This window comes from Callorhinchus milii, unplaced genomic scaffold (genome assembly GCF_018977255.1).
Source record: "Callorhinchus milii isolate IMCB2004 unplaced genomic scaffold, IMCB_Cmil_1.0 Scaffold3, whole genome shotgun sequence".
In the NCBI taxonomy this organism is placed as follows: Eukaryota; Metazoa; Chordata; class Chondrichthyes; order Chimaeriformes; family Callorhinchidae; genus Callorhinchus; species Callorhinchus milii.
Genome location: NW_024704744.1, coordinates 68,488,723 through 68,511,775, shown reverse-complemented (window position 1 = coordinate 68,511,775; position 23,053 = coordinate 68,488,723). Strand labels below are relative to the sequence as shown.

The 23,053-nt window shown below is 42.4% G+C and overlaps 2 protein-coding genes across 4 annotated transcripts in view; one reads left to right on the top strand and one right to left on the bottom strand.

The window, feature by feature from the left end:
* The first annotated feature begins 3,498 nt into the window (after nt 1–3,498).
* fbxo30a (F-box protein 30a) lies at nt 3,499–14,677 on the top strand. 2 transcript variants are annotated; one of them, XM_042333555.1, is made up of 3 exons: nt 3,499–3,531; nt 7,763–9,956; nt 11,829–14,677. In XM_042333555.1, exons 2-3 carry the CDS (start codon nt 7,779–7,781, stop codon nt 12,030–12,032), a joined length of 2,382 nt encoding a protein of 793 aa, XP_042189489.1. In that variant the 5' UTR covers nt 3,499–3,531; nt 7,763–7,778; the 3' UTR covers nt 12,033–14,677. The 2 variants fall into 2 exon arrangements, with proteins under 2 accessions (XP_042189489.1, XP_042189488.1); XM_042333554.1 differs by having other exon boundaries at nt 3,524–3,575.
* Nucleotides 14,678–22,146: 7,469 nt separating this feature from the next.
* tab2 (TGF-beta activated kinase 1 (MAP3K7) binding protein 2) overlaps nt 22,147–23,053 on the bottom strand; it is a 35,104-nt gene continuing 34,197 nt past the window's right edge. The window contains exon 8 of one of the 2 annotated variants that reach the window (XM_042333430.1): nt 22,147–22,697. In XM_042333430.1, coding sequence (XP_042189364.1) covers nt 22,549–22,697 — 149 coding nt within the window. In that variant the 3' untranslated portion in view covers nt 22,147–22,548. The remainder of the gene's footprint in view (nt 22,698–23,053) is intronic. The other variant, XM_042333431.1, reaches the window with a different exon arrangement.

Genomic DNA, 23,053 nt, shown 5'->3' with positions numbered 1-23,053 from the left:
TATGCAGTGCTCAGGCTGCAGTCTGACCGGAGCACTATGTAGCCTGAGTATGTATTCCACATATGAAAAATTATCCTTTTGGGTTTGTTTAGTTGTTTGTAAAATAAATTGGTTCATCTCACTTTATCTGTCATTACTTTTGTGCATCAAGGCGTTACTTGCGTATTTTAATGAATACGGAAGAGCTACAACATACATTTATATTGCGCGTTTCACATAAAAGAAACCTACGTTCCTACAAACAAAATTTAGACAAGTAGTCAATTTATTTGAAGTTTTGGAGTAAATTGTTGAAAGAACGAATAAACTGAGAAAATCCCTATTTTTCTTTGAAATAGTGTGGGGGTTGATCTCTTAATATCCACCTCAATCACACGGGACCTAAGTGAATAAGTACCAAAATAATATAGTTGGATGATGATCCGAAACAAATAAAATAATAATGTATCAACAACAAAATTACATTTGTATAGTGCCTTTCATGTCGGGAGGACATCCCGAGGCGCTGGACAAACAGAGTTTCGGACCTGAGTTGGGGTTCAGGGTCGGGGAGGATGGAGGGCAGGGGGAGAAGCAGGGAGTTCGAAAGCACGGTCGAAGAGGAGGGTCTTGAGATGGGTCTTGAAGGTGGCGAGGGAGGGGGTAAGACGGAGGGACTGCAGGATGGAGCACCAGATGGTGGGGACAGAGTGGCAGAAGACCTGCCCAACAATAGTGGGGTGATCAAGGCGGGGTACCTGAAACAGGCTCTCCCCACTGAGCGGAGAGAGCAAACAGGATGGTAGGGGGTTAGGAGGTCGCAGTGTTAGGGGGGAGCAAGTCCGTGGAGGGCCTTGAAGGTGAGGACCAGGATCTTGAACTGTATCCTCTGTGTGATGAGAAGCCAGTGAAGTTGGGCGAGGATGGGGGTGATAGGGTCACGGAGCCTCATGCGGGAGAGGACACGGGCTGCAGAGTTCTGGATGATCTACAGCCTGTGGAGGGAGGAGTTGAATTGGGGAGGTCGACAAGCAATGAGTTTGCATAGTCGAGCCTCAATGTAATTAAATCCAGAGTAGGTTAATGCAGGCAACAACTAACAAACAACAATGAAAATGAGGAGTCACATTAATTTGATCACATTCAATACAATGATGTACAATATTTTGGGTGTTTATTAAAAATAGTGATAATGATAATCTTTGCATTTAGAAAAGAATCTTTCACGTTGGAGGACATCTCAAAGTGCTTCACAGGTTATCCTGTGAAATTGAATGACTGTAATTGTAGGTGAATATGACAGCCCATTTGTGCACAGCATCATTCCACAAAAAGCCATGAGACAAATGACTAAATTGGGGGGAGCCGTTGGCCAGGACATGAGGAGCAGCTCCCTTCTCTTTTCAAGTAGCGAGCGCCATGGGATCTTTAACTCTCACTGTGCAAGCAGACCAGACCTCGGTATAATATGACATCCAAAGGATTGCATCTCCTACAATGCAGCAAATCCCCATCATCACATTAGAGTGCAGCAAAGGTTATGTGAGTTCCACATTCGGACATGAGGGCTTGAATCTACAACCTTCTAACTCAAGAGGTGAGAATGCTAGCACTGAGCCAGGCTGACACATAAACATTGACGTTGTTCTTATTTTAACCTCTTCTCCATATATAGACTTGTCTGAAATCATAGAGCTGCCATAAAACAAAACTGAATGCTATTCAAACCAAAGAATTGGCATGTTGCACCACCAGTGATTTTGTTGTGCTTCACAAGCAGCTTTGTGTTTCCATTCATTTTTATTGGGCAAACTACAGTTCCGCTACAGTTTAGAGAAATATAATGTTAAGTATGAAATTAATGAGTTTGTAAAACAAGATGATTGATTTAAGCCATTCAGTGGTGGACCTTTAGATATTAGTGAATTCTCAGAAAGGCAAATTTGTGCCATATATATATATATATATATACATGGCTGTGTTTAGATGTTCTCTGGTGCTGTGTGTCTGGGGCTGGTGCTGTGTGTCTGGGCTGGTCCTCTCTGGCTGGGGCTGGTGCTGTGGGGCTGGTGCTGTGTGTCTGGGGCTGGTGCTGTGTGTCTGGGCTGGTGCTGTGTGTCTGGGGCTGGTGCTCTCTGGCTGGGGCTGGGGCTGTGTGTCTGGGCTGGTGCTGTGTGTCTGGGGCTGGTGCTCTCTGGCTGGGGCTGGTGCTGTGTGTGTGGGGCTGGTGCTGTGTGTCTGGGCTGGTGCTGTGTGTCTGGGGCTGGTGCTCTCTGGCTGGGGCTGGTGCTGTGTGTGTGGGGCTGGTGCTGTGTGTCTGGGCTGGTGCTGTGTGTCTGGGCTGGTGCTCTCTGGCTGGGGCTGGTGCTGTGTGTCCGGTGCTGTGTGTCTGGGGCTGGTGCTGTGTGTCTGGGGCTGGTGCTCTCTGGCTGGGGCTGGTGCTGTGTGTCTGGGGCTGGTGCTGTGTGTCTGGGGCTGGTGCTGTGTGTCTGGGGCTGGTGCTCTCTGGCTGGGGCTGGTGCTGTGTGTCTGGGGCTGGTGCTGTGTGTCTGGGGCTGGTGCTGTGTGTCTGGGGCTGGTGCTGTGTGTCTGCTCTGGGGTTGGGGCTGGTGCTCTCTGGCTGGGGCTGGTGCTGTGTGTCTGGGCTGGTGCTGTGTGTCTGGGCTGGTGCTGTGTGTCTGGGGCTGGTGCTGTGTGTCTGGGCTGGTGCTGTGTGTCTGGGCTGGTGCTGTGTGTCTGGGCTGGTGCTGTGTGTCTGGGGCTGGTGCTGTGTGTCCGGTGCTGTGTGTCTGGGCTGGTGCTGTGTGTCTGGGGCTGTGTGTCTGGGGCTGGTGCTGTGTGTCTGGGGCTGGTGCTGTGTGTCCGGTGCTGTGTGTCTGGGGCTGGTGCTGTGTGTCTGGGCTGGTGCTGTGTGTCTGGGCTGGTGCTGTGTGTCTGGGGCTGGTGCTGTGTGTCTGGGCTGGTGCTGTGTGTCCGGTGCTGTGTGTCTGGGCTGGTGCTGTGTGTCTGGGGCTGTGTGTCTGGGGCTGGTGCTGTGTGTCTGGGGCTGGTGCTGTGTGTCTGGTGCTGTGTGTCTGGGGCTGTGTGTCTGGGCTGGTGCTCTGGGGTTGGAGTTGGTGTCAGTCAGTGAGTCGCTGTCTGTCTGTCTGCATGTCTGTGGTTGATGTGGGCGGGGCCTGGCGGGGCGGAGGCGGGGCCTGACAGGGGCGGGGCCTCGGGGGGAGGGGCGGACCTAGTGGGGGCGGAGCCTGGCGGGCGGGGGGACGGGAGCCTGGCGGGCGGGGGGTGGGGCTGACGTGCGGGGGCGGGGTCTGGCGGACGGGGGGGCGGAGCCTGGCGGACGGGGGGCGTGGCCTGGCGGGCGGGGGGCGGAGCCTGGCGGACGGGGGCGGGACCTGGCGGGCGGGGGGCGGAGCCTGGCGGGCGGGAGGCGGAGCCTGGCGGACGGGGGGCGTGGCCTGGTGGGCGGGGGGCGTGGCCTGGCGGCGGGGGGCGGAGCCTGGCGGGCGGGGGGCGGGGCCTGGCCGGGGAAGGGGCTGCCGGGAGGAGGCTGTGAGTCTGCAGTTTGCTGGGCGCGGGGCCGGGGTTGGGCTCAGGTTGGTGTCGGGGTCGGTCGGTCGGCGCGGGGGGTCGGGGCGGGTCTGGGCTCCCCGGGGAGGGCCTGGGTGACCGCGGCCTCGCTCTCGGCCTCGGCCTCGCTTGGTGCCGAGGCCTGAGCTTTGCCCGCGGAGGGCGGCCGGGCCCGGGAGGCGCCGGGCCGGGTGGGTGCGTGCGTGGCGGAGCCTCCGAGGCTGAGATACAGGCCAGAGGCTCCCTGAGACCCGCGGGCCGGGGGTGGGGGGTGGGGGGGGGGAGAGCCGAGGAGAGGTGAGTGTTGGGATAATAATAATAATAATAATAATAATAATAATAATCCTTGTGTTTGGTATCGCGCTGTATCAGGGCTTCAAGCCTCTGAGAGGGGAGTTGTTGCTGGTAATAGTTGGTGTGTTTACTGGTGTTGATGTGGTGCCGGTGGTGATTGATGTGCTGGTAGTTATGTACTTGTTGTGTGGTCGGGTTCTTGTAGTTTATTTACGTCTCCTCTGACGGTTCAGTTTCACTTTTGCATTTCAGCGGTCGGCCCCTTTGATGCGAACGTTTTGCCTTTAGAAAATCCCGATGGGAACGAACCCCCCCACCCCCCCCCCCACCCCCCCCCCCCCCGCGGCATTCCTGCCGCCCTTCCCAAGACAACTATTGCACGATTGCACGGCGACGCAGCCCCCGCCGTCCGTTCGTCCCATTCCCCAAAATTGTAACAAATAACTGCATTCCTTCTCTTTCACGCCACCCCCCCCCCCCCACCCCCCCCATCGACTTCCTCCTTTAAATACGGTCGCTTTCTTGATTCCCATCTCAGTTTGTCGGCACAATCCTGCCTCCACCGTCTCACCTTGTTTCGCTCCTGCACCCCTTCTCTGCGTGTGGCAATTAAATCCAAACTGTGTGCACTTTCTTTCTGAGCGCGAGTTGGCTCAGATTTCCAATTTTAGTGGGATGAACTCACACTATTCATTGGAGGCGTACAATACCGGATTGAGGTGACTTTAGTGTTGTTCTGTCAAGAATAAGTCATGTGGGATGATGTCCCTTTAAAGTGTTATTTATAATTGTTTTCCCTGCAACTCAACGGTGGTGCAACTCAGCTGTGGCGCAACTCAATATCCCGCCCCACAACAAACATAGCTAAATACCGCTGGGACATTTCCCAATCCGAGCAAGTGATAATAACACGCATTGAGCCGAGAGATGGCAAAACAACAAGAGGTGTGGGCCATCTTGCAGTGTTCTTAAGGCACTCAACCCTCCACAGTCTCTGACTGCCCTAAACTTTCAGCCTAAACACCCGGAATGACTGCACAGTGTGTAAAGACGTACACTGCTGACTTCCCAGATTGAGTCTCTTTAATATGTATTGACATCATAACATTGGGGTGTTTTCCAGATGACCTTTCCCATTATCACACGGCAGATAAGTGAGCTACAATCCCTCCATAGGCTGCAGCTAGTTATTTCCTTTTTTTGCAAATATTCTTGATTCTTTCTGTTTTTCAATACTGTTGCTTTTCCCTTATACTTTGTTACTGATTGTTTTGTGAATACTATTGAATATAAGGATGCAGAGGCTTCAAACACTGCAGCAGAATCCTTAACATCAATGCCTTGTGTGTCTCTTATCTGAGTATGTTCTTCAATGTCAAACATATTTGAGGTATTTGAGTCTGTGTTCATTAAGACAGTTTCTGTTGCCTTCAACGGGTTCCAAAGGAATGTATCCACTACGTTTTGAAGAACAGCAAATCTTTGCTATGCCACTATACAAACTAATAGTTCAGCCAGCACTAGACTGGTTTGCTAGTATTGGTTAATGTGGGCTACTTAATGCTCCTTTGCTGAGCAGATGGCATTTGCCAGCCTACTTTCTTCCTGCTTGACATCACTGGGATTCATGCTGGCAACAATTAGCACTGACGTCCCAAATAGGAAAGATTTTCCCTGGCAAAGGCAAGTGTAGAATAAGCAAGGAACACTCAGCAGGTCAGACAGCATTTATGGAGAAAGGAAAGTGAGTCAACTTGACTCACTTTCCTTTCTCCATAGACGCTGCCTGACCTGCTGAGTGTTCCCAGCGACTTCTGTTTTTATTTCAGATTTCCAGCATCTGCAGTATTTTGCGCTTTGTAGAATAAGCAAGCTATGTTTTAGGCGTTTTGTTGGTGGAGTGAGGTCTCCAATATTGAGAGTCTGATATTCCTGGCTCAGTAAGGTGATAAGTGCTGTTATTCTCATAGTATTTGTATGGATTACAGGGTTAAGAACGCATCAAAACCGTTTCATTGCTGAGTTGATCAGAAATTTAACTATGTCTTAGAGCAGTGTGGGGCTATCTAACTTTGGCAGGCATATATCTCTCCAGCCAGTTCAGTCCAGAAGGATATTTTTAGATGCAACATTTATCAATATTAAAAGAGCTGAGTGGATTCTAGCCCCAACTTCAACATTATGAATGTGTGGTACTTTAATTATATCCAGGCATTTGGGAAATATTCAGATGTCTGAACTCCAAACTCAATACGTAGCAAGTATTTAATTTATGGGCACTCACATCTAGAGTTTTAACTCAGCCAGTCGAAGTTTTGTTTCATCTGTCACTGGATGATAACTCTTTGCTGGACTACCAGATCTTCTTGGAGGAGATCCTGCAAGTTATTAAGCTATTATGGTATTGCAGAGGCCTTTATTTTGATGACTTTTATAAAATTTAGGTTTAACAGTTAGCTCCACTTCTTATTGACATTATTTTTAGGTCAATGGAGACACTCCAGGCAATCAGACAAAGACTACCATCTCTCATACTACAGTCAATCATTTGAATAGTGATACTAAAAATATCTAATTATCTAACTATATAGAGTATTTGCTAAATTACACCATATAGATTAAACTAGATTTATTGTTTGTGGGGTAAAACTATACTTGTTCTATAATGAATACCATTTGTTCAATGTAATCCAGCAGCGCAGCACAACCTTGTTTTGCTTGCTTAAATAGAAGGGCTTTGGAAAAGATGAGCTTCAATACCATTTTCAACAGGCTTTCTGTTCTACACTTCCCATAGTACTCGGCCAACTCTTGCTCTTGGTCATTGCTCTTCTACTTGTTTGTTCAACTCAATTTGCTTTCACTACTCCCTTCAGTGATAGACCTGCATTTCATCTATGTTTGGAAGAAACCAATTTATTTTGTATTACTGGGTATATTTCACAGTTGAATTGGATTTAACATGAACACTTCACATAGACATTATAAGAACAATTTTTTGCAAGGATTATTATTAACACAGCAGTATGTAGACCTGAAAAAAGACCATTGCATTCCATCTAGCTGATCCCAAATTTAATTAAAAAATCATGCATTCCTCTATTCCTCAAACTCCTGAGCCAATTTGTTCACTGTTCTAACTCCCTTATGATTTTTGCTTTATTGGAACCCTATTGATAGTAGTGTACACTCGAGGAAAGAAGGGAGTCTTGCATTAGTGCTAGCAATTGTTGCATTGAGCTGCTGGGTAGCATTGGACAAATAGTATTCATTACAGAGCAATTGTTTCTTCTCCCTCCCAAATAAATGTGTCTGGTGTAATTTAGCGATTATTTTATATCCACATGGTTACTGATGCATGGTTCCTGCCTATTTAGCATTGACATTTTGTATAGACTGTGAATTTCTCTAGATTGACTGTGCTGCTTGAGAGATGGTGGTCCAAATGAATTGTATATTAGTTCCACTTCTCCTCCATAAAATGGTCGTATTGGTAGTTATGGCAGCTGACCTAGTATTGTGCATATATACTGGAAATAGCTATTCCTATGTATTTTAATTGATAGATTGGTAAAAACATTCCCAAATACATTTTCTTTTTGACAGAATGTGATATGATAGCCATTACACAATAGAGCTAAAGATACATTAGTAGATTGTTGATCCTTTTTTATCCAGTTTAACTTCCTCTAACATATTTTGATGGAAATAGATAGCTATTCAATTAATGTAGGTATAGGACCTATCTACAGTATTTTAATATAGTAAATAAATTCCTCTCAGAGGCGAGCGAGTCTGCAATTGTGATATTGGACAAATCATTTTGCAGTATTATTTGCTTTAAAGTGCTAGAAAAAGATTAAATGCCTGCTTATAATAGGCTACTGGCTTGTTTCTAATGTTATGTTTTTATACGCAGGGCTGGGTACGCCATAATGGAGCAGCATTCTCACTGTGTAAACTGCGTCAGCCGGCGCTGCATGGTCAGGCCGGAAGGAGATGTTTCTTGCGACTTAATTGGCTGTCCCTTAGTCTGTGGAGCAGTATTTCACTCGTGCAAAGCTGATGAACACCGCCTGCTGTGTCCTCTTGAGAGAGTGCCTTGTTTGAATAATGGCTTTGGATGCCCTTATATTGTTGCACGGAACAAAATTGCTGAACATCTAGAAGTTTGCCCAGCTAGTGTGGTGTGCTGCACGATGGAGTGGAACCGCTGGCCTGTAAGTTATGCCGACCGCAAGTCATACGAAAGCTTAAGCAAAGATGGCGATGGTGTAGATCAGTTGGACATGGCTCTAGCACTTCAGGACCAGCGGATGTTGCTTGAATCTCTCAAGGTAGTAACAACTGTTTCAAGATCATCTGATAAACACTGTGGAAATGCTGAACCAATATCTGTTTCAATATCACCTGATAAACACTTTGGAAATGCTGAACCAATTTCTGTTACTGAGGAAACATCAGAAAAAGCTCATTCGAACGGCTTGCTCTCTCTGGATGAGGAAACTTACAATGAACTTTACAGAGCTACTGTTGAAACAACCAGAAGCCTAGCTGCAGCACTTGACATCTTGAATAATGCAACAAAGGACACAGATCTGGTAAATGGAACAATATCTGAAGAACAGTCTGAACGGGTTGGAAATGCCCAGGCTGCTGGAGATGATAATTCTGAAGGTTCACTGTGTATAAAGCTGAGAGGTGATTCACACCAGAACATAATTGATGAAGGAGCGGTTGGTGACAAAGCAGATTCTGTAGCCATAGCCGATGACTTATCCAGCAGGAATATGAACGTCTGTGTAGAAGAGAATGGGTTTGGAGTGTTGTCTGGTATGGTGGCAACTGGTGATGCAGATGAACATATTCGGGTAAAGACAAGTGCCTTATGCAATGGCTTCTATGAGATGGAAGTGACTGCAGACACTTTGGATCAGGATAAGATGGACACAGAATCTTCTGATAAAAAACAAGCTGAAGGTGCAATGAATGGCTCGAGTCATGAAAGTGACATGGAATGTGATAGCAATTCATCCGAGCCTGATCGATTTTTGCCTGTGTTTGCACGACTACTTACTGTAGAAACTTTATTGCAACATGAGCGTTTTCATGAGGATACTTCAGAACATTTGCCATCCGGAGTGAAAGGATTAGAGAACAGACCCTTTGAGGAGCGCCTAGCACTGAAGAATGCAGCCACATTTAAATTACTGGAAGGTTTCAATGGGCGAAGGCCATACGTTGGTGATCTATATCGGTACAGGAAGAAAATGGAAGACAAATCAGTGGATACTTCTGATCTAGAAAAAGAAGATGATCCTTTGGAACTGCAGGGAATTGATCTCATCACAGCTGCCTTATTGTTCTGTTTAGGAGACTCTCCCAGTGGCAGAGGAATATCGGACAGCCGCAGTGTTGATGGGAACCATATTAATTCGGGAACACAAACTTTCTCATTCCCTACAGCCATATTAGCAACAAATACTATGGTCGGAGAGATTGCTTCTGCATCTGCCTGCGACCATGCCACCCCTCAGCTGTCAAATCCAAGTCCTTTCCAGACACTTGGGCTGGACCTGGTCCTGGAATGTGTGACCAGGTACCAAACAAAACAACGTTCAATGTTTACCTTTGTATGCGGACAACTCTTCAGGAGAGATGAGTTTTCTTCTCATTTTAAGAATGTACACGGCGACATTCACGCCGGCCTTAATGGCTGGATGGAGCATCGCTGCCCTTTGGCTTATTATGGTTGTACCTATTCTCAGAGAAGGTTCTGTCCTTCCGCCCAGGGTTCCAAAGTTATTCACGATCGACATTTGAAGTCGTTTGGAGTCCAACTTCAGGTGCCTCCAGGTTTATTGGCTCCGACTACTGAAAATAGGAACCTTGCATTAGGAGCTGCTGTTGACCAACTGAGAAGTCTGCCCTTTGAGATCCTGCAGCATATTGCTGGGTTTCTGGATGGTTTCAGTCTGTCTCAACTTTCAAAAGTCTCTCACTTAATGCGGGAAGTGTGTGCCAGTCTGCTGCAGGTTCGGGGAATGGTCATACTTCTTTGGGAAAAAAGGCAGCGATCTAACGGAATGCCCTCTTGGCAAATTAAAAGCAAGGTTAGTGAACGGTTATTTCCAATGGTATAAGTTTTTTTTTAAAAAAAGGGTAACTGGTAACCAGCATTCAGTGTCCAGCAGTAATCTGTTTAAAAATGTTGGTTATATAAAACGTAACCTTATAGGTTGAGCTATCGTGTGCGAAAAGGTTTTTTTTAAAAAAAAATAGATTTCGCATGTGAGGAAACTTAAGAGCATCCAAACCAAATTGAGAATTCCAGGCATCCCACCTCCACGTGGAAATTCCAGAGATATTTCTCGGAATGGAATGTGCACTCTCTCCCTGGAGGGACCCATCCTGCTTAGCTAATTCTGCAAATTAGGTGTAATTGGCAAGAGCCAAGGCTTGGGGACCCCAGAGTGTGTATTGGGGTACTGCTGGAGTCTGACCAGCTCACACCGCGTAGCTTGCTATTGAAAGCCTGGCAAGCTTTCCTGCTGCTTGTCCAGCTTGGACTGCAATACCTGTTCATGCTTTGGCTTCAGGCTAACAGGAGCTGAGTGGGCAGAGTCCCTTTTGACTTTTATATTCAAATCTCATTTAATAATAATAATAATTCTTGCATTTGATATAGCGCTTTTCACGTCTTCTCGACGTCTCAAAGTGCTTCACAGAATAGACTGTAAAGTGAATTGACTGCATGTTTGTGGGCGAAACGCGGCAGCCAATTGCACACAGCAGCGTCCCACAAACAGTCGTGGATTGAAAATGACCAGTTTTATTATTTTGTTTTGAAGGGATTATTAATAAATAGATTGTAGGAAGAGAATAAAGTGAGAGGTTAGTCCTGAGACCTCCTGGAACCCATTATCACCATCTAACACTCCCAGCTCAGGCACAGCACCAACTGGGTACAAAATCAATCCAACTCATCATTTTTGAAATATCCCAGGATCTTCCCTTAATTTTCACTGTAATTTCACTTCACTGAAATTAAAGTTTTATATTTTTGATTGTGTATTAAAAAGTAGATGAGAAAAGCTGCCTAGGTATGCCATAATGCTGCGTGCATTTGTAAGTTTGTGGTTTTCAATTAAAAAATGATTTACAACAGATAAGATGTTTATTTTACCTTTTGATTTTTTTTTACAATTTTGACGACAAAAATGGCCAACTTCCAGGTTGTAAGGTTGCTGTGGACATCACTTCCCATGTGGTTCCCATGTGCCAGCAGTGCCTATAGATTCACTTACTGCATGGGATGCCATTTTTGTGGTTCAAAATGATATGTTAAACAATGGAAATTAATATAACTTGATTTAAAGAAAACTGACAAATACCAATTTTAATCATTAAAATCGGAAGACAGTAATTTTAAGTCTAGAAATGTCAGTGAAAATTCCTGAAAAAACAAAGTCTTTTAGTCTCTGCTTCTCAGACACCTTTCAGCTCAAGTGTTTGTTTTTACCAAATTGCAAATTATAATAGTGGGTTGGTTCCAAGTATTTTTCAATGGAAAGCTTTTGTGACGGAATGGATAACTATAGTTTTGTGACTAATTCGGGTTCTCAAACTAAGAAGGCTGCTACTACCATTTAAAACTCAACGCAGGCTTTATTCATGGAGGATATGTAGATGCTACACATCATGAGTTCATCTGAAGTCAAATAACCACATTTCACAAATGGCTAGGCAGTGTAGGTTGTACATTTGGGGACAGAATCTGGCAATGGACTAAACAATGTCGTTTTGAAAGTGTTAGTTGGTATAAACAGCAACAATTGTATTAGTAACTATAGCAATATACAATTCCTTAGAAGTCTCTCTATACCATGTAATTCAGTGTTATTGAATGGTCATGAATAGTTAGTGTTGAATACGTATTTAATCATGGCAGGAGACAATTTGTGAAAAATATAATTTTTTTGCAGGCTTGGCGATTCAGTACCGCTTTTGGTACCGTTAACGAATGGAAGTTTGCAGATATTACAAGCATGGCTGACCACCTGAAGAGCTGTACGTACAACACTGTGGAGAGACGAGATGAAGCCATCCCACTACCGTGTATGTGCGTGTCACGAGACCTCACGAAAGGAGGTCTCTCTCTACGCTCAGTCCTAAAGCCAGTACTCTAATCACTCCACTAGCAGAATGTAATGAAACACTTGAGCACTCAATAACCTCTGCTAATCGGCACTTCTACATCGTACTGCAAATCCTGGTCGGTTACCTTGTATATATTATATTTTGCTTTGATGTGAGATTTATTTTTGTAGTATCAGCGCTGTTAAGCTCAAGGTAATGAAAAGCGCCTTAACACTGACAATATGGGCTTTTTGTGAGAGTATTTTACCCAAGTTGAAGTCTTCCATTGTATATAGATTTTTCTTGCATGACCTGGACTTTTTAAGTATCTGCTGTTTTTCCAGATTAATGATGCATTTTAATTGACGTTGCAGTACATGCACAGCTATTTTTGTTGTGATTAAAATATCTTTTCCACATCCTGACCAAAATCTAGTGAAATTGAAAGGTATTCAACTGATAGCCAACGATCATCAATACAAAGCTTTGTTGTTTCTAGGATCGGTAATGCTCACAAGTGTAACAGCAGTAACGGTTAGAAAGCTGACTCATCTTTACATTGATATGAGAGATGAGAGTAAACTAGACATTGCAGAGAAATTTTATTTTACCTCAGAATGCTTAAAAGCAGAAATGGCGCAGTCGTGCACAGTGTGGGTAAGAATATATTTTTGCCTCTATCAAATCCTTACTTCTAAAGCATCATTTTACAGAAGGATTAGCTTTATTAATTGCATACATCTATTGGATATGTTTGGGTTTAGGAGAGCATGAATTAACATCTAATCAATTCTCGCTTCTTGTTCCCTTTCCTGATCTTCCTCCTGGAGTTCGGAACCTCTCAAGTGTTGGCTGAGAGCCAAAACCTAACCTTTGATGTAGTGGCCAGCACAACACAGCAGTATTTCAATATTTAATGTAGTACCCACATCCATTACTGTAAGGTATTTAAAACAACAATTTTCTTGCTTACATATGCACTGCCAAAAACAAATTTATTGCACATTTATCTACAACACTAGTATTTTCAAAATAACTTAATTCTTTGAAGTGATCTCTCTTGAACTAAGTTAACTGCAACCTGTCTTTTGCAGTATCTTGTGCTGTATTAATTCTCTAACACTTTGCAGGAAAGACAATGCAAGTCCAAGTTATGGACGCCCAATATTTAATGACTAGGTTTAGGTTGTCAACAGAGAAGATTTATACAGGTTATATTCCTGATAGACACAGAAGTACTTCTATGAAGTAGAGGCAAATGCATTGAATGTAATTCAGGGTTTGAGATTGTTCAGCATGTACTCACATACTTCATATAAGTTATAGTTGTTGGGAAGCTCTATGTGGAGACTAGATATTCTTTGATTCTTCACATACAAGACCCTTCTTAATGTTTTTTTTATAATAAAGCAGAATATTTGTGGCAATAAAAATACTTTGTAATAACTCACTGCTATTTTTATTTTCGGGCTGATATGAAATTTGTACTTCAGAACATACTTTTACATATCTTAGAACAACCAATTGGAATATTCCAAAGCTGGAGTTTTGTTAAAAAGGATGTGTGGATTTTATTTTACTCAGTTTAGTATGTGCAGGTTGAGGAGAGTAGGTACTGATTTTGGATGATACGTGTACACCTTCACAATGTTTTTTTTTTAAAAAAAGAAAAGCCCAAATTGACAAACCTTTTTGTATGGTTCGAAATGACTGATAGTAAGTGATCTGGAATGGGCTGGAAATCAAATCTGCAAAATAAAAATGTTAATGGTTTTGTCAACAGAATGCAAGCCAAGTATTTCAAAGTGAAGATAACTCTTAATAAAACTGATGTAAAAAAAATTGTATTGGTGTGCCATTTCTATGAAGTATGGAATGTAATTCAGGGTTTGAGATTGTTCAGCATGTAATTTTCTTCATATAAGTTGGGTTTTGAAAATGCATAACAAAGTGGATGAATTATCATTAATATACTGTAAGACCTACCCAGTTTGATGCATGGTTTGAAAAGCTTTTTGTGGTGGAATTTGAAGCACTTATTTCTACAAATGATTAATACACCACTCAAAATGAGTTATTTCACTCCCAGCATTAAGTATGTCTATTTTATTTTGGCTGTATGTTGGGCATTACTTTTTATTCCTGCTTCAGAAATGTGTTAATTTGGGTCACTAATAAATTTGTGTGTTTTACGCCGTAGTCTTAAAGTATTGAGATATTTGGCCCTCTTTAGTTGAATGCATTTCCTTTGTCACACGATAATAGTGAGTGTGCCTTTAATCTGAGTGATAGAAGGAACTTGACTGAAACCCACTTGTATTTTGGGCTGGTTTGAAATTCATAATGAGAATAAAATGCATTGCTGGGTCTGTGATTCAATTTATTAAGCAAATAGTTACAAACATTGAACTGATTCATTTACTTTTGTAACTCTCTGCTATGCTGTAGGTATGTAATTGAATTGGGTCAGTGCAGAAGTTTCCCAGTTTATTTATTGTCCCAGAAAAATCCAATGGGGAATAGAAAGCAGTGCCTGAATCAGCCAGAATAAGACTTCAGTTCTACCAGCTATAATTTTAATTGTGAGAAGTTTCTGTTGATAGTCTCGACTTGATACTACCTGTTACTGTACTAAGTGTTTGCTTTTATTTTAAACTTCAAGAATCCTAATAAAATCTTGTAATTTTCGTTGAAAGCCTCATTTAGCATATTTACATCCCATGAACCAGTTATAGTTAGAACAAAAAAGAATTGGATGGTTTTCAAGAGCGAGATGTGCCAATGGGAAACCTGAAACTTTTTTTTTGGTGGGGGTGGGGAGTGGGAACATAAGCACGATCATCATGCCAAAACATTCACAGTTCCCAGATTCAGTGGTTCATCTCTGTCCAGATTCAGTGATTTATCTCTGCCCAAATCTCTGAGCAGCATTGGGTATCCGGTGGTATATACTGCTGAAACTTCATGAGGAAACCATTGAGGTGACCATCATGTTGTGAGAGTGTGTCTGTAAGACCGCTCTTCATGTTGGGAAGCTACAGGTCAGAATTCAAAGAGCGTTTGTACACAATGCAACAAAGCATTTGCTAAACAAATGTTGAATCTGTATAAAATATTCTTCCTCATTCATTATGTATGATAAGAATGGGCCTATTCCCATGAAGTGAGAGGCAGTTACAATAACCTTTGCATTTGATAACATCTTATGAGAGATGGTGTCCTGTAGCATAGTGGTTAACCCACATTTGATTCCTGGGTGGGGCAAAACTTTAGGCAACTTTCTACCACCCCACCCAAAATAATTTGGTCACTTGCTCCATGACTGTGTAACATTGCTATGTGCAATTGGCTGCCACATTGTGCCCACAAAATACATAGTAAATCCACTTTACAATATATTCTGTGAAGCACTTTGAGATGTCTTAATAACATGATAAGGCACTATATCTTGTGGAGTCCTGTAGCTCAGTGGTTAGAGCACTCGCTTTGCAAGCGAGAGACCTGAGTTCAATTCCAGGCAGAGGGCGAAACTTTGGGCAAGTTTCCTTACTCCACACAGAGCCTAATAATAATCCCTTCAAAAACCCAAAACAATAATTAAATTGGTCATTTTCAATCTACGACTGTTTGTGGGACATTGCTGTGCGCAATTGGCTGCCGCGTTCGCTCACAAATATACAGTCAATTCACTTTACAGTGTGTTGTGAAGCGCTTTGGGACGTCCTCCTGACGTGAAAAGCGCTATATCAAATGCAAGGATTATTATCTTAATACAAGGATTATTATAAAAATGTATCACAATCACTTCATAGAGTTTTCTGTTTTAAGTGTAGTGACTATTGCGGTGAATACGGCAGCCAATTTGTGAATGACTTTTTTCTGTTTGGGGAATCGTTGACCAGAATATTAGTACTGTAGAAACTTCTCGTTTTAAATAGTGCCGTGGATCTTTAACATTCATCTGAATGAGGATTAATTTAATGTCCAGAATGAGCAACCGCACTGCAGTGAAGTGTCAGCCGAGAATGTGAGCTCAACGCCAGTTATTTGGGTGGTATCTTATTTGTTCAAGTTGACATTCCATGCCTGCATTTAGCCCAGGCTTCACTTCTTTTTTCTCAGTTGTTAGTTGCTCCTTTTACCCCAGTAGGAAAAATGCTTCTGTCAGCTGATTCCAACGTGAAGTATTTTCAGCAACTTACCTTGTAAGGAAATTTTGCTGGTAAGGAATCTCATTCCTTCCTGATCATCAATTTAAAAATCTTCAGATTGAAAGTGCAAGGAAAATTAATTCAACTTGTGAACTGCAAATATGCAAAATATTTTCCACTACCCTATCATCTCAAATGCCACCAAAACCTTGCTTTTGGCATTTCCCGCCTTGACATTTTCAAATACACTCCTCAATGGTCTCCCCAATTGCTCCATCCATATGGTCCATCTCATCCAAAACTTTACCGCCCACATCCATACCAAATTCTGCATACCCATCACCCCAATCCTTGCCAGACTCCACTGGCTCTCTGTCTCCAAAGGATTGATTTCAAGATCCTCACCCTCATGTATTCAGCCTCCTGGCCAGGGAATTGTGAACAGCATGAATTGAATAAGAGGGGAAATATTATACAAAAAATGCAGTGCATGTAGCCATGAAATTCAAAAATATGAACAACAAAGTGCATTTACATAAGCACCCTTCCCATGGAAATAGTGTCCTGGAACGCTTTGGTCTCTGACCTGAAATATTTAATCACTTCCATTTGTCATATTGTTTTTAGTCTTAAATGTTTATAACAATCAAAAGTTGCTCCTCTTGACTGATTTACATCTGCTATCTTGGCTAGCTTGAACTTGCTACGTTGCAAATTAGAAGCCAATGATATCTTTATCTGTTGTGTGATTGGAATACTAATGCCTTTCATTGATTTCTTCAAGGACTTATTTTGTGGAGCCTGTTTACTGGTATCCTCTCAGTTGCTAGGCAGTTGTTCAGGCTTCAAGCCCAGTGATCTCACTCTTCCCTGAAACAGTGCAAATTCTCTGTTTTCTTCCCATTCAGAAAAAAAAGTTTAATGTTTGTTCGGTGATCCCTGACTGAAGGAGGCAATTGGAGCATAAATTCATTGCTCACTGTTTTTGCCAGTCTGTTTTTGGAGACTGTCCTGGACTTGTCAATGTTTTGTTTCTCGTGTTTAATGGAATAAAAAAGGCTGAATAACAAGTCGTAACTCTTCATTTGTGCATAGCACTTCTACATGATCAGGACACAAAATGCATTTCTTCTCAACAAGAGAGAGCTTCCAAGAGGAATGTTCTTCATTTCAAGGGATCGTGAACGAAGTTCTGAGGTATTGTGTAACGGGCAATGTTAAAGAGGCTGCTGTACAGGACATTACAGTAAGATTTGTTACTCTTGCTCCCAACCCATAAAACTACATAACAGTTGGAGTGGGATCTTCATAAAACACATGAAAATCCCACCACAGGGATTGCCCAACAACTGTTTAAACATTGTGGGAGGTTCAGTGTCTGGTATTCTCTATTACTAAAATAAACGACCTGTTTTGACACTACTTACAGAAGTCACATTAGAAAATATTAGAGCTTCCCACCAAAACCCCAAACTGGGATATATAACCAAGACCACTAGCAAGGTGCAGTTCAGGAATGTTAATTTGAATTTTACAAAACATGGCCTCAAGCTTGTCCCTCCAGACAAAATCCATCTCTACATTTATAAGCTATCTGAGGGATTGCTGCAAATGTTTTGCTTCACTTGTGTGTAAAAGGGCAAAGGACCTTATTAATTCAGAATGACTGAACTTCTCAACAAAACACTTGGAAATAAAGTGCAATAGAAGGTGAAATCACACCAAGCACCAGCAGGGGGAGTTATACTGTTTCTAAGACCCTTATAAACTCCAATTTTTAATTAAACTTTCTCTTCCCCAAAACCGGGTCACAGGTGTGTAGAATGTAGTAGCCTTGGCATTTGCAAAAACTTAATATGCCTTGGGCAGAAAACGTGGGTGAACTAGTTTACACACCTCTTTAAATAAAAGTTGCTAAGCTTGAGAAGTGAATTAGACTTGAACCTATTCGCACCTAATGCAATGGTTTCAAACCCAAATCAAAGTTAGGTATTTTACCTCAATCCTGACTGTACTGCAGACTAAAACTTCCACAAGCTGCAGTTTTGAAATGGACAAAGTAATTCAAACACAGCGAGAGCCGTCAGGCATGTCTTTTAGGAGCGGGTTCATTTTTAATTGCTTAATATTCTCTGGGGTAATTTGTTCAGTGACTGAATCTTATTCAGTGTTTCGAATTGTCTGTATCATGGGATGGAGTGGGCCCCTGATCAGAGGAGAGGCTGTGGCTGAATGAATTGGGAGCAATGTCTGTGGCTAATATTTCCCCTGTGATCTAGTGAAAATGAAGAGTGTAAATGTACTGCCTTCAACTTACAATTGCTGCTTTGGGAATCGTTTTGCTTGACTGACATCTGTGTTTGGGAAGAGGTTCATTATGATAGTCCTGCTTGGCAGTTCTATTAGTTTTTATAAGGAAATGGCTGACCTGGTGGCTAGATCAGGATTTTAGCAAAGCCTTTGACACAATGCACAACAGTCACAAACTGAATTTGAAACACCGAAATTGCTATTTGCAAAACTTGCAAAACTTGCAAAAGCCATCCAATTCACTACATTCACTAAAGTTGTGAGTTCCGAAATTGGCGACGTGTAACACAGATAGATACAGGAACATTTTTGATGGAGCAAAGCGTGAGAGATGGACCAGTCAGAAGAGTGGAGGAGAGTAGGCGCTGGGATGATGGCTTAAGTTAGATGAGGTGGAGAAAACGTGGGTAGAATATATATTTTTAAAAACTGTGGAGTCCTGTAGCTCAGTGGTTAGAGCACTCGCTTTGCAAGCGAGAGACCTGAGTTCAATTCCAGGCAGGGGAAACCTTGGGCAAGTTTCCTTACTCCACACAGAGCCTAATAATAATCCCTCCAAAACCAAAACAATAATAAATTGGTCATTTTCAATCTATGACTGTTTGTGGGACATTGCTGTACGCAATTGGCTGCCACGTTCGCCCACAAATATAGTCAATTCACTTTACAGTGTGTTCTGTGAAGTGCTTTGGGACGTCCTCCCGACGTGAAAAGCGCTATATAAAATGCAAGGATTATTATTATTAAGATCGGGACCAACTCAACTGGGGGGCAAATGGGAGTGGGATTGGAGCCTTGTGCTGAAGAAAATTTTATCTGCAAAAAATCTTGATTTATAACCAGCAAAAACAAGCAGCTACTGAGACAGCAGGAACGTCCTGATTTTGCCTGCTTTCTGAAAGTACAGGTGATAGTTAGCATCCATATCACCATTAGAGCCTGTTCAGGTAACCCTTTTATTTCAGAAAGGATTTCATTTTTAACAATATACGAATTGCCAGTGTAAACCAGCAGAAAATTAATGTAAATTTCCAATACGATTAAATCTGGAGGATTGCTGTTCAGGTTAGCAGGAGAAACTTCCTTTTTTCAAATATTTTGTATTTTGTGGGCAAACATCTACCTGAAAAGTAAGCAAACAGGACCTCATGGTTGCATTTTATCCAAGGGATAGCACTTGCAACGAAGCGGTGCCCTCAATTCTTGCACTGGAATGTCAGTCCAGATTATGAGCTCAGGTCATGAGAGGGATGTTACCAAACACCTTGTGATCCCGATGCAAGATTGATGGGGATAGTTAATGTACTAAAAGGATTAGATTTGGTGGCCCACAAACTTTTCTAACTGCTGCTGTTTGACGTCGCTGGTGTGCAGATTTGTACCACTTGATGGTGCTAATGTTTACCTCAAGTTGCAAATCCACTTAAGTGTCCCACGGTGGCACTGCTGCACAACGGGAGGCACAGTACCACAGGATGTCTGTTTGGTGAAAATTATCAAGGACTTTTAAACGTGTTGATATAGTCAGGTTTTGTTATCAAGTATTTACACTTGTTCACTCAGCTGCTAAGCACAGTATCTGGAAGCATTATTGATTACCTGTACCCGTTATTCTGCAAATAACCAATTTTCTGTTTTTACACACAGTAATTGCAAGCGTTGCCAATAAATCATCCCAGTCCTGCCTGCGCAAATGTTCCCATTCAACTCCTGTATTTTGTTGCCTTCTTTCCAAGCAAATGGATTTTCCAATAAGACTATTTTTCCAGCATGCAAGCCCAGTTGTTTGGGGGAGTGGAGACCATTAACATTCCAAAGGATCTGCCTGTCTGACTTTTTTTGTAATCATTTGTGCATCAACTGTAATGCAAAAAAAAAATTCCTTGTATTTGGTTTAAGCGCCTATCATGTTGAATGTCCCAAAGCACTTCACAAAGTTTCTATAAAGTGCAGAGATCTTTAGTTTACTGCTCCTGAATGGAAGCAAAATATTGATAAGCCAACCGAAACCCACTCTTACAATTTCATGGTCACAATTTTCAACTCCTTATACCCTTTTAATGCCTTTCCCCCTCTGGTCCACAAATGACCAGTTATCAATTGAACCCACTTACCAGTCCTTCCCAATAATATGTACTGTAAATGCACTTGGAATGTCTTCCTGATGTGAAAGGTGCTATCCAAATGTAAATTGTATTGTCATATTCTGCCCTCACTGCGTTCACAATTTTTTGCTTTCAATGATGCTTTCACATTGAAACTGAGTGTTGGTCTGACTGATTTTGTTAGGGTATGTAATGTACCACCAAATGCCATTTAGTAGAGTCAAATGATTTGTATGAAGGGTATCTTATAAATGTTTTATGTACAGTGTGCAGCAGAATTAAACAAACACCAAAGTAAAAGTCCTTTTTTAATTTTACAAATAACTTATCTGTTACAAAGACAGTTTACGCAACTAAATCACAAAATCATCAACTTAAGATACCCAATTTTTTNATTAATGAAACATGTAAAAACCACATTGTAATTTTCACTTGGAACTGCAGATGAAGCGAAAGACGGGGGTTTGTGTACATTACATTCTGTATGGGAATTAAGTGCTTAGGGTTAACTTTTTTTTAAATAACTCAGGAGTCTGATTCAGAATTATATTTTCATAATTCTGAAGCCGAGCATTCTGCACTGACATAGTGCTTCTTTTATATTAAAAAAAATCCTAGTCTCAAATGGGTAAATGGACAATTTCACACACAGGCAAACATTGCCTATGACCATTCATTGCTGTCTTATAAGCTGCACCTGCAGGTGTCCTCAAAACATAATTTACAGAAGCAACGTACAGATAGGGCAAAGAAAGCTGATTTGTGCATAGCTTGGTTTCTTTAAAATTCATTTAAGGCTTCACTTCTGACAGATATCAAGCAAAAAAAGCTGAAGACATGATTTTGCTAAACTGCTCAAAAGAAATTAATTACCAAAGTTCAATACACAATACATACAGATAATGCAAGAAATGTACAAGGAAAGCAATGTAGGTTCTTTATTCCCCCTCCAAATTTTCTCCCCTTGGCGGACAATTCCACAGGTGCCATCAACCCTTCAATATCTTGCTCTCTAGGCAGTGATTGTCAGCAATGAAAGGTCTCAGTAGAGCCTGATCCTGTCCTCACCCGACATTTACAAATGTACATTTTCAAGCAGGGGTCACTGGATAATGATCAGGAGTGGGGACCCTGGCTGATTGTTTTTCTCCCTTACTAAGTCACGACCATCAGGTCAATTGAAATCTCCCCACCACTTGGGCTGAACTCATCGTACACCTTGCATAGATCATGTGACATTCCTGGTCTAATGGCTCAGTACCTTACCTATTTACTCACCGAGTCATCCAGGAAACCCAACAAATAGGTTCATAATATATGTTTGTAACATAAAGACAACACATTCAGCTCTCCCTCAAAAACAATCCTCATTTGGTTGTAAAGGCACAGAGTGAGAAAGCTGCTTAAGATTTGAGGTTTATTAAGTACCACTGATGCGCACATTTTCCTAATCCATGAACACTAACAATTCTTGATGGCTGCCCTTCATAAGTACCTTTCTGTAGTGTTCAGGTCCCACAATTCAATGTGCTGCTCTATTTTGTAGTAATTCCACCTGGAAACACTTTTATGTGGGGAGGGGGGGGGGGGGGGGGGGTGGAGAGGGGGAAGGGACAGCTGAGGAGGGGGAGAGGACAGGAGAGACTGTAAGTCCCTTATCTGTTTATACAGTTGCGGCTTTGTGAAAAGTTACTGCTTTAACTGGTAATACTGCATCTGGTAAGGCAACCTGACATCCAGGCTCAGAGTATTCAGGCACAGTGAGGACTGCAGAATGCACTCTTGAAGCTTCCACTGCATCACAGAAGAGGTAACGGATGTTAGGTTGCTGGCTATTGTGCTGTAGTAACGTTTCCACTTTAGACCAGCATGTAACTGAAATTCTTTTCACATTGCGCTCGCTGTTCAAAATCATTGCAGACTTGTAAACGACTCATCCCTATCAGTATTCATTGGAGCTTTCCTACTTTGATACTCGTTCCACTTGTGAGCCCGCTGCCTCAGAAATGCCTGGGCATCTCACACTGTTCACAGCGGTTCAAGGCTGGATGGTTTAGGAAGGTACATGTGCTACAGTTCCATTGGGCCCCTTCGTCCTCCTCTGGATCTGATACAAGCTTTGGTGTTTTGGTAGCAAGCTTCTGCTCTGCTAGAAAGAAAATAAAACAGTTGAAAATAATTCCTACAACTCTCTTGAACCTTTTGTAGGGCGCATGCTAATTAATGTAAGAAAAATTTGTCTGGAATCAAACTATTTTGTCATCTTACCCATTCGTAAGGTTACACTGGAACACAGAAAAAGTTAATTTAATAATAATCATTGCATTTGATAAAGTGCCTTATCAGGTCGTTGTGACATCTCAAAGCGATTAACAGAATATACTGTGAAGTGAATTGACTGTATATTTATGGTTGAAATGTGGCAACAACAACAACAAAATGACATTTATAGAGCGCCTTTCACGTCGGGAGGACGTTCCAAAGCGCTGAACAGTCAGGTGTCGG

Coding starts and splice junctions, on each gene's coding strand:
- fbxo30a (XM_042333555.1), top strand. CDS start 7,779: ATGGAGCAGCATTCTCACTGTGTAAACTGCGTCAGCCGGCGCTGCATG. Junction 9,957..11,828: donor CTTGGCAAATTAAAAGCAAG/GTTAGTGAACGG, acceptor ATTTTTTTGCAG/GCTTGGCGATTCAGTACCGC.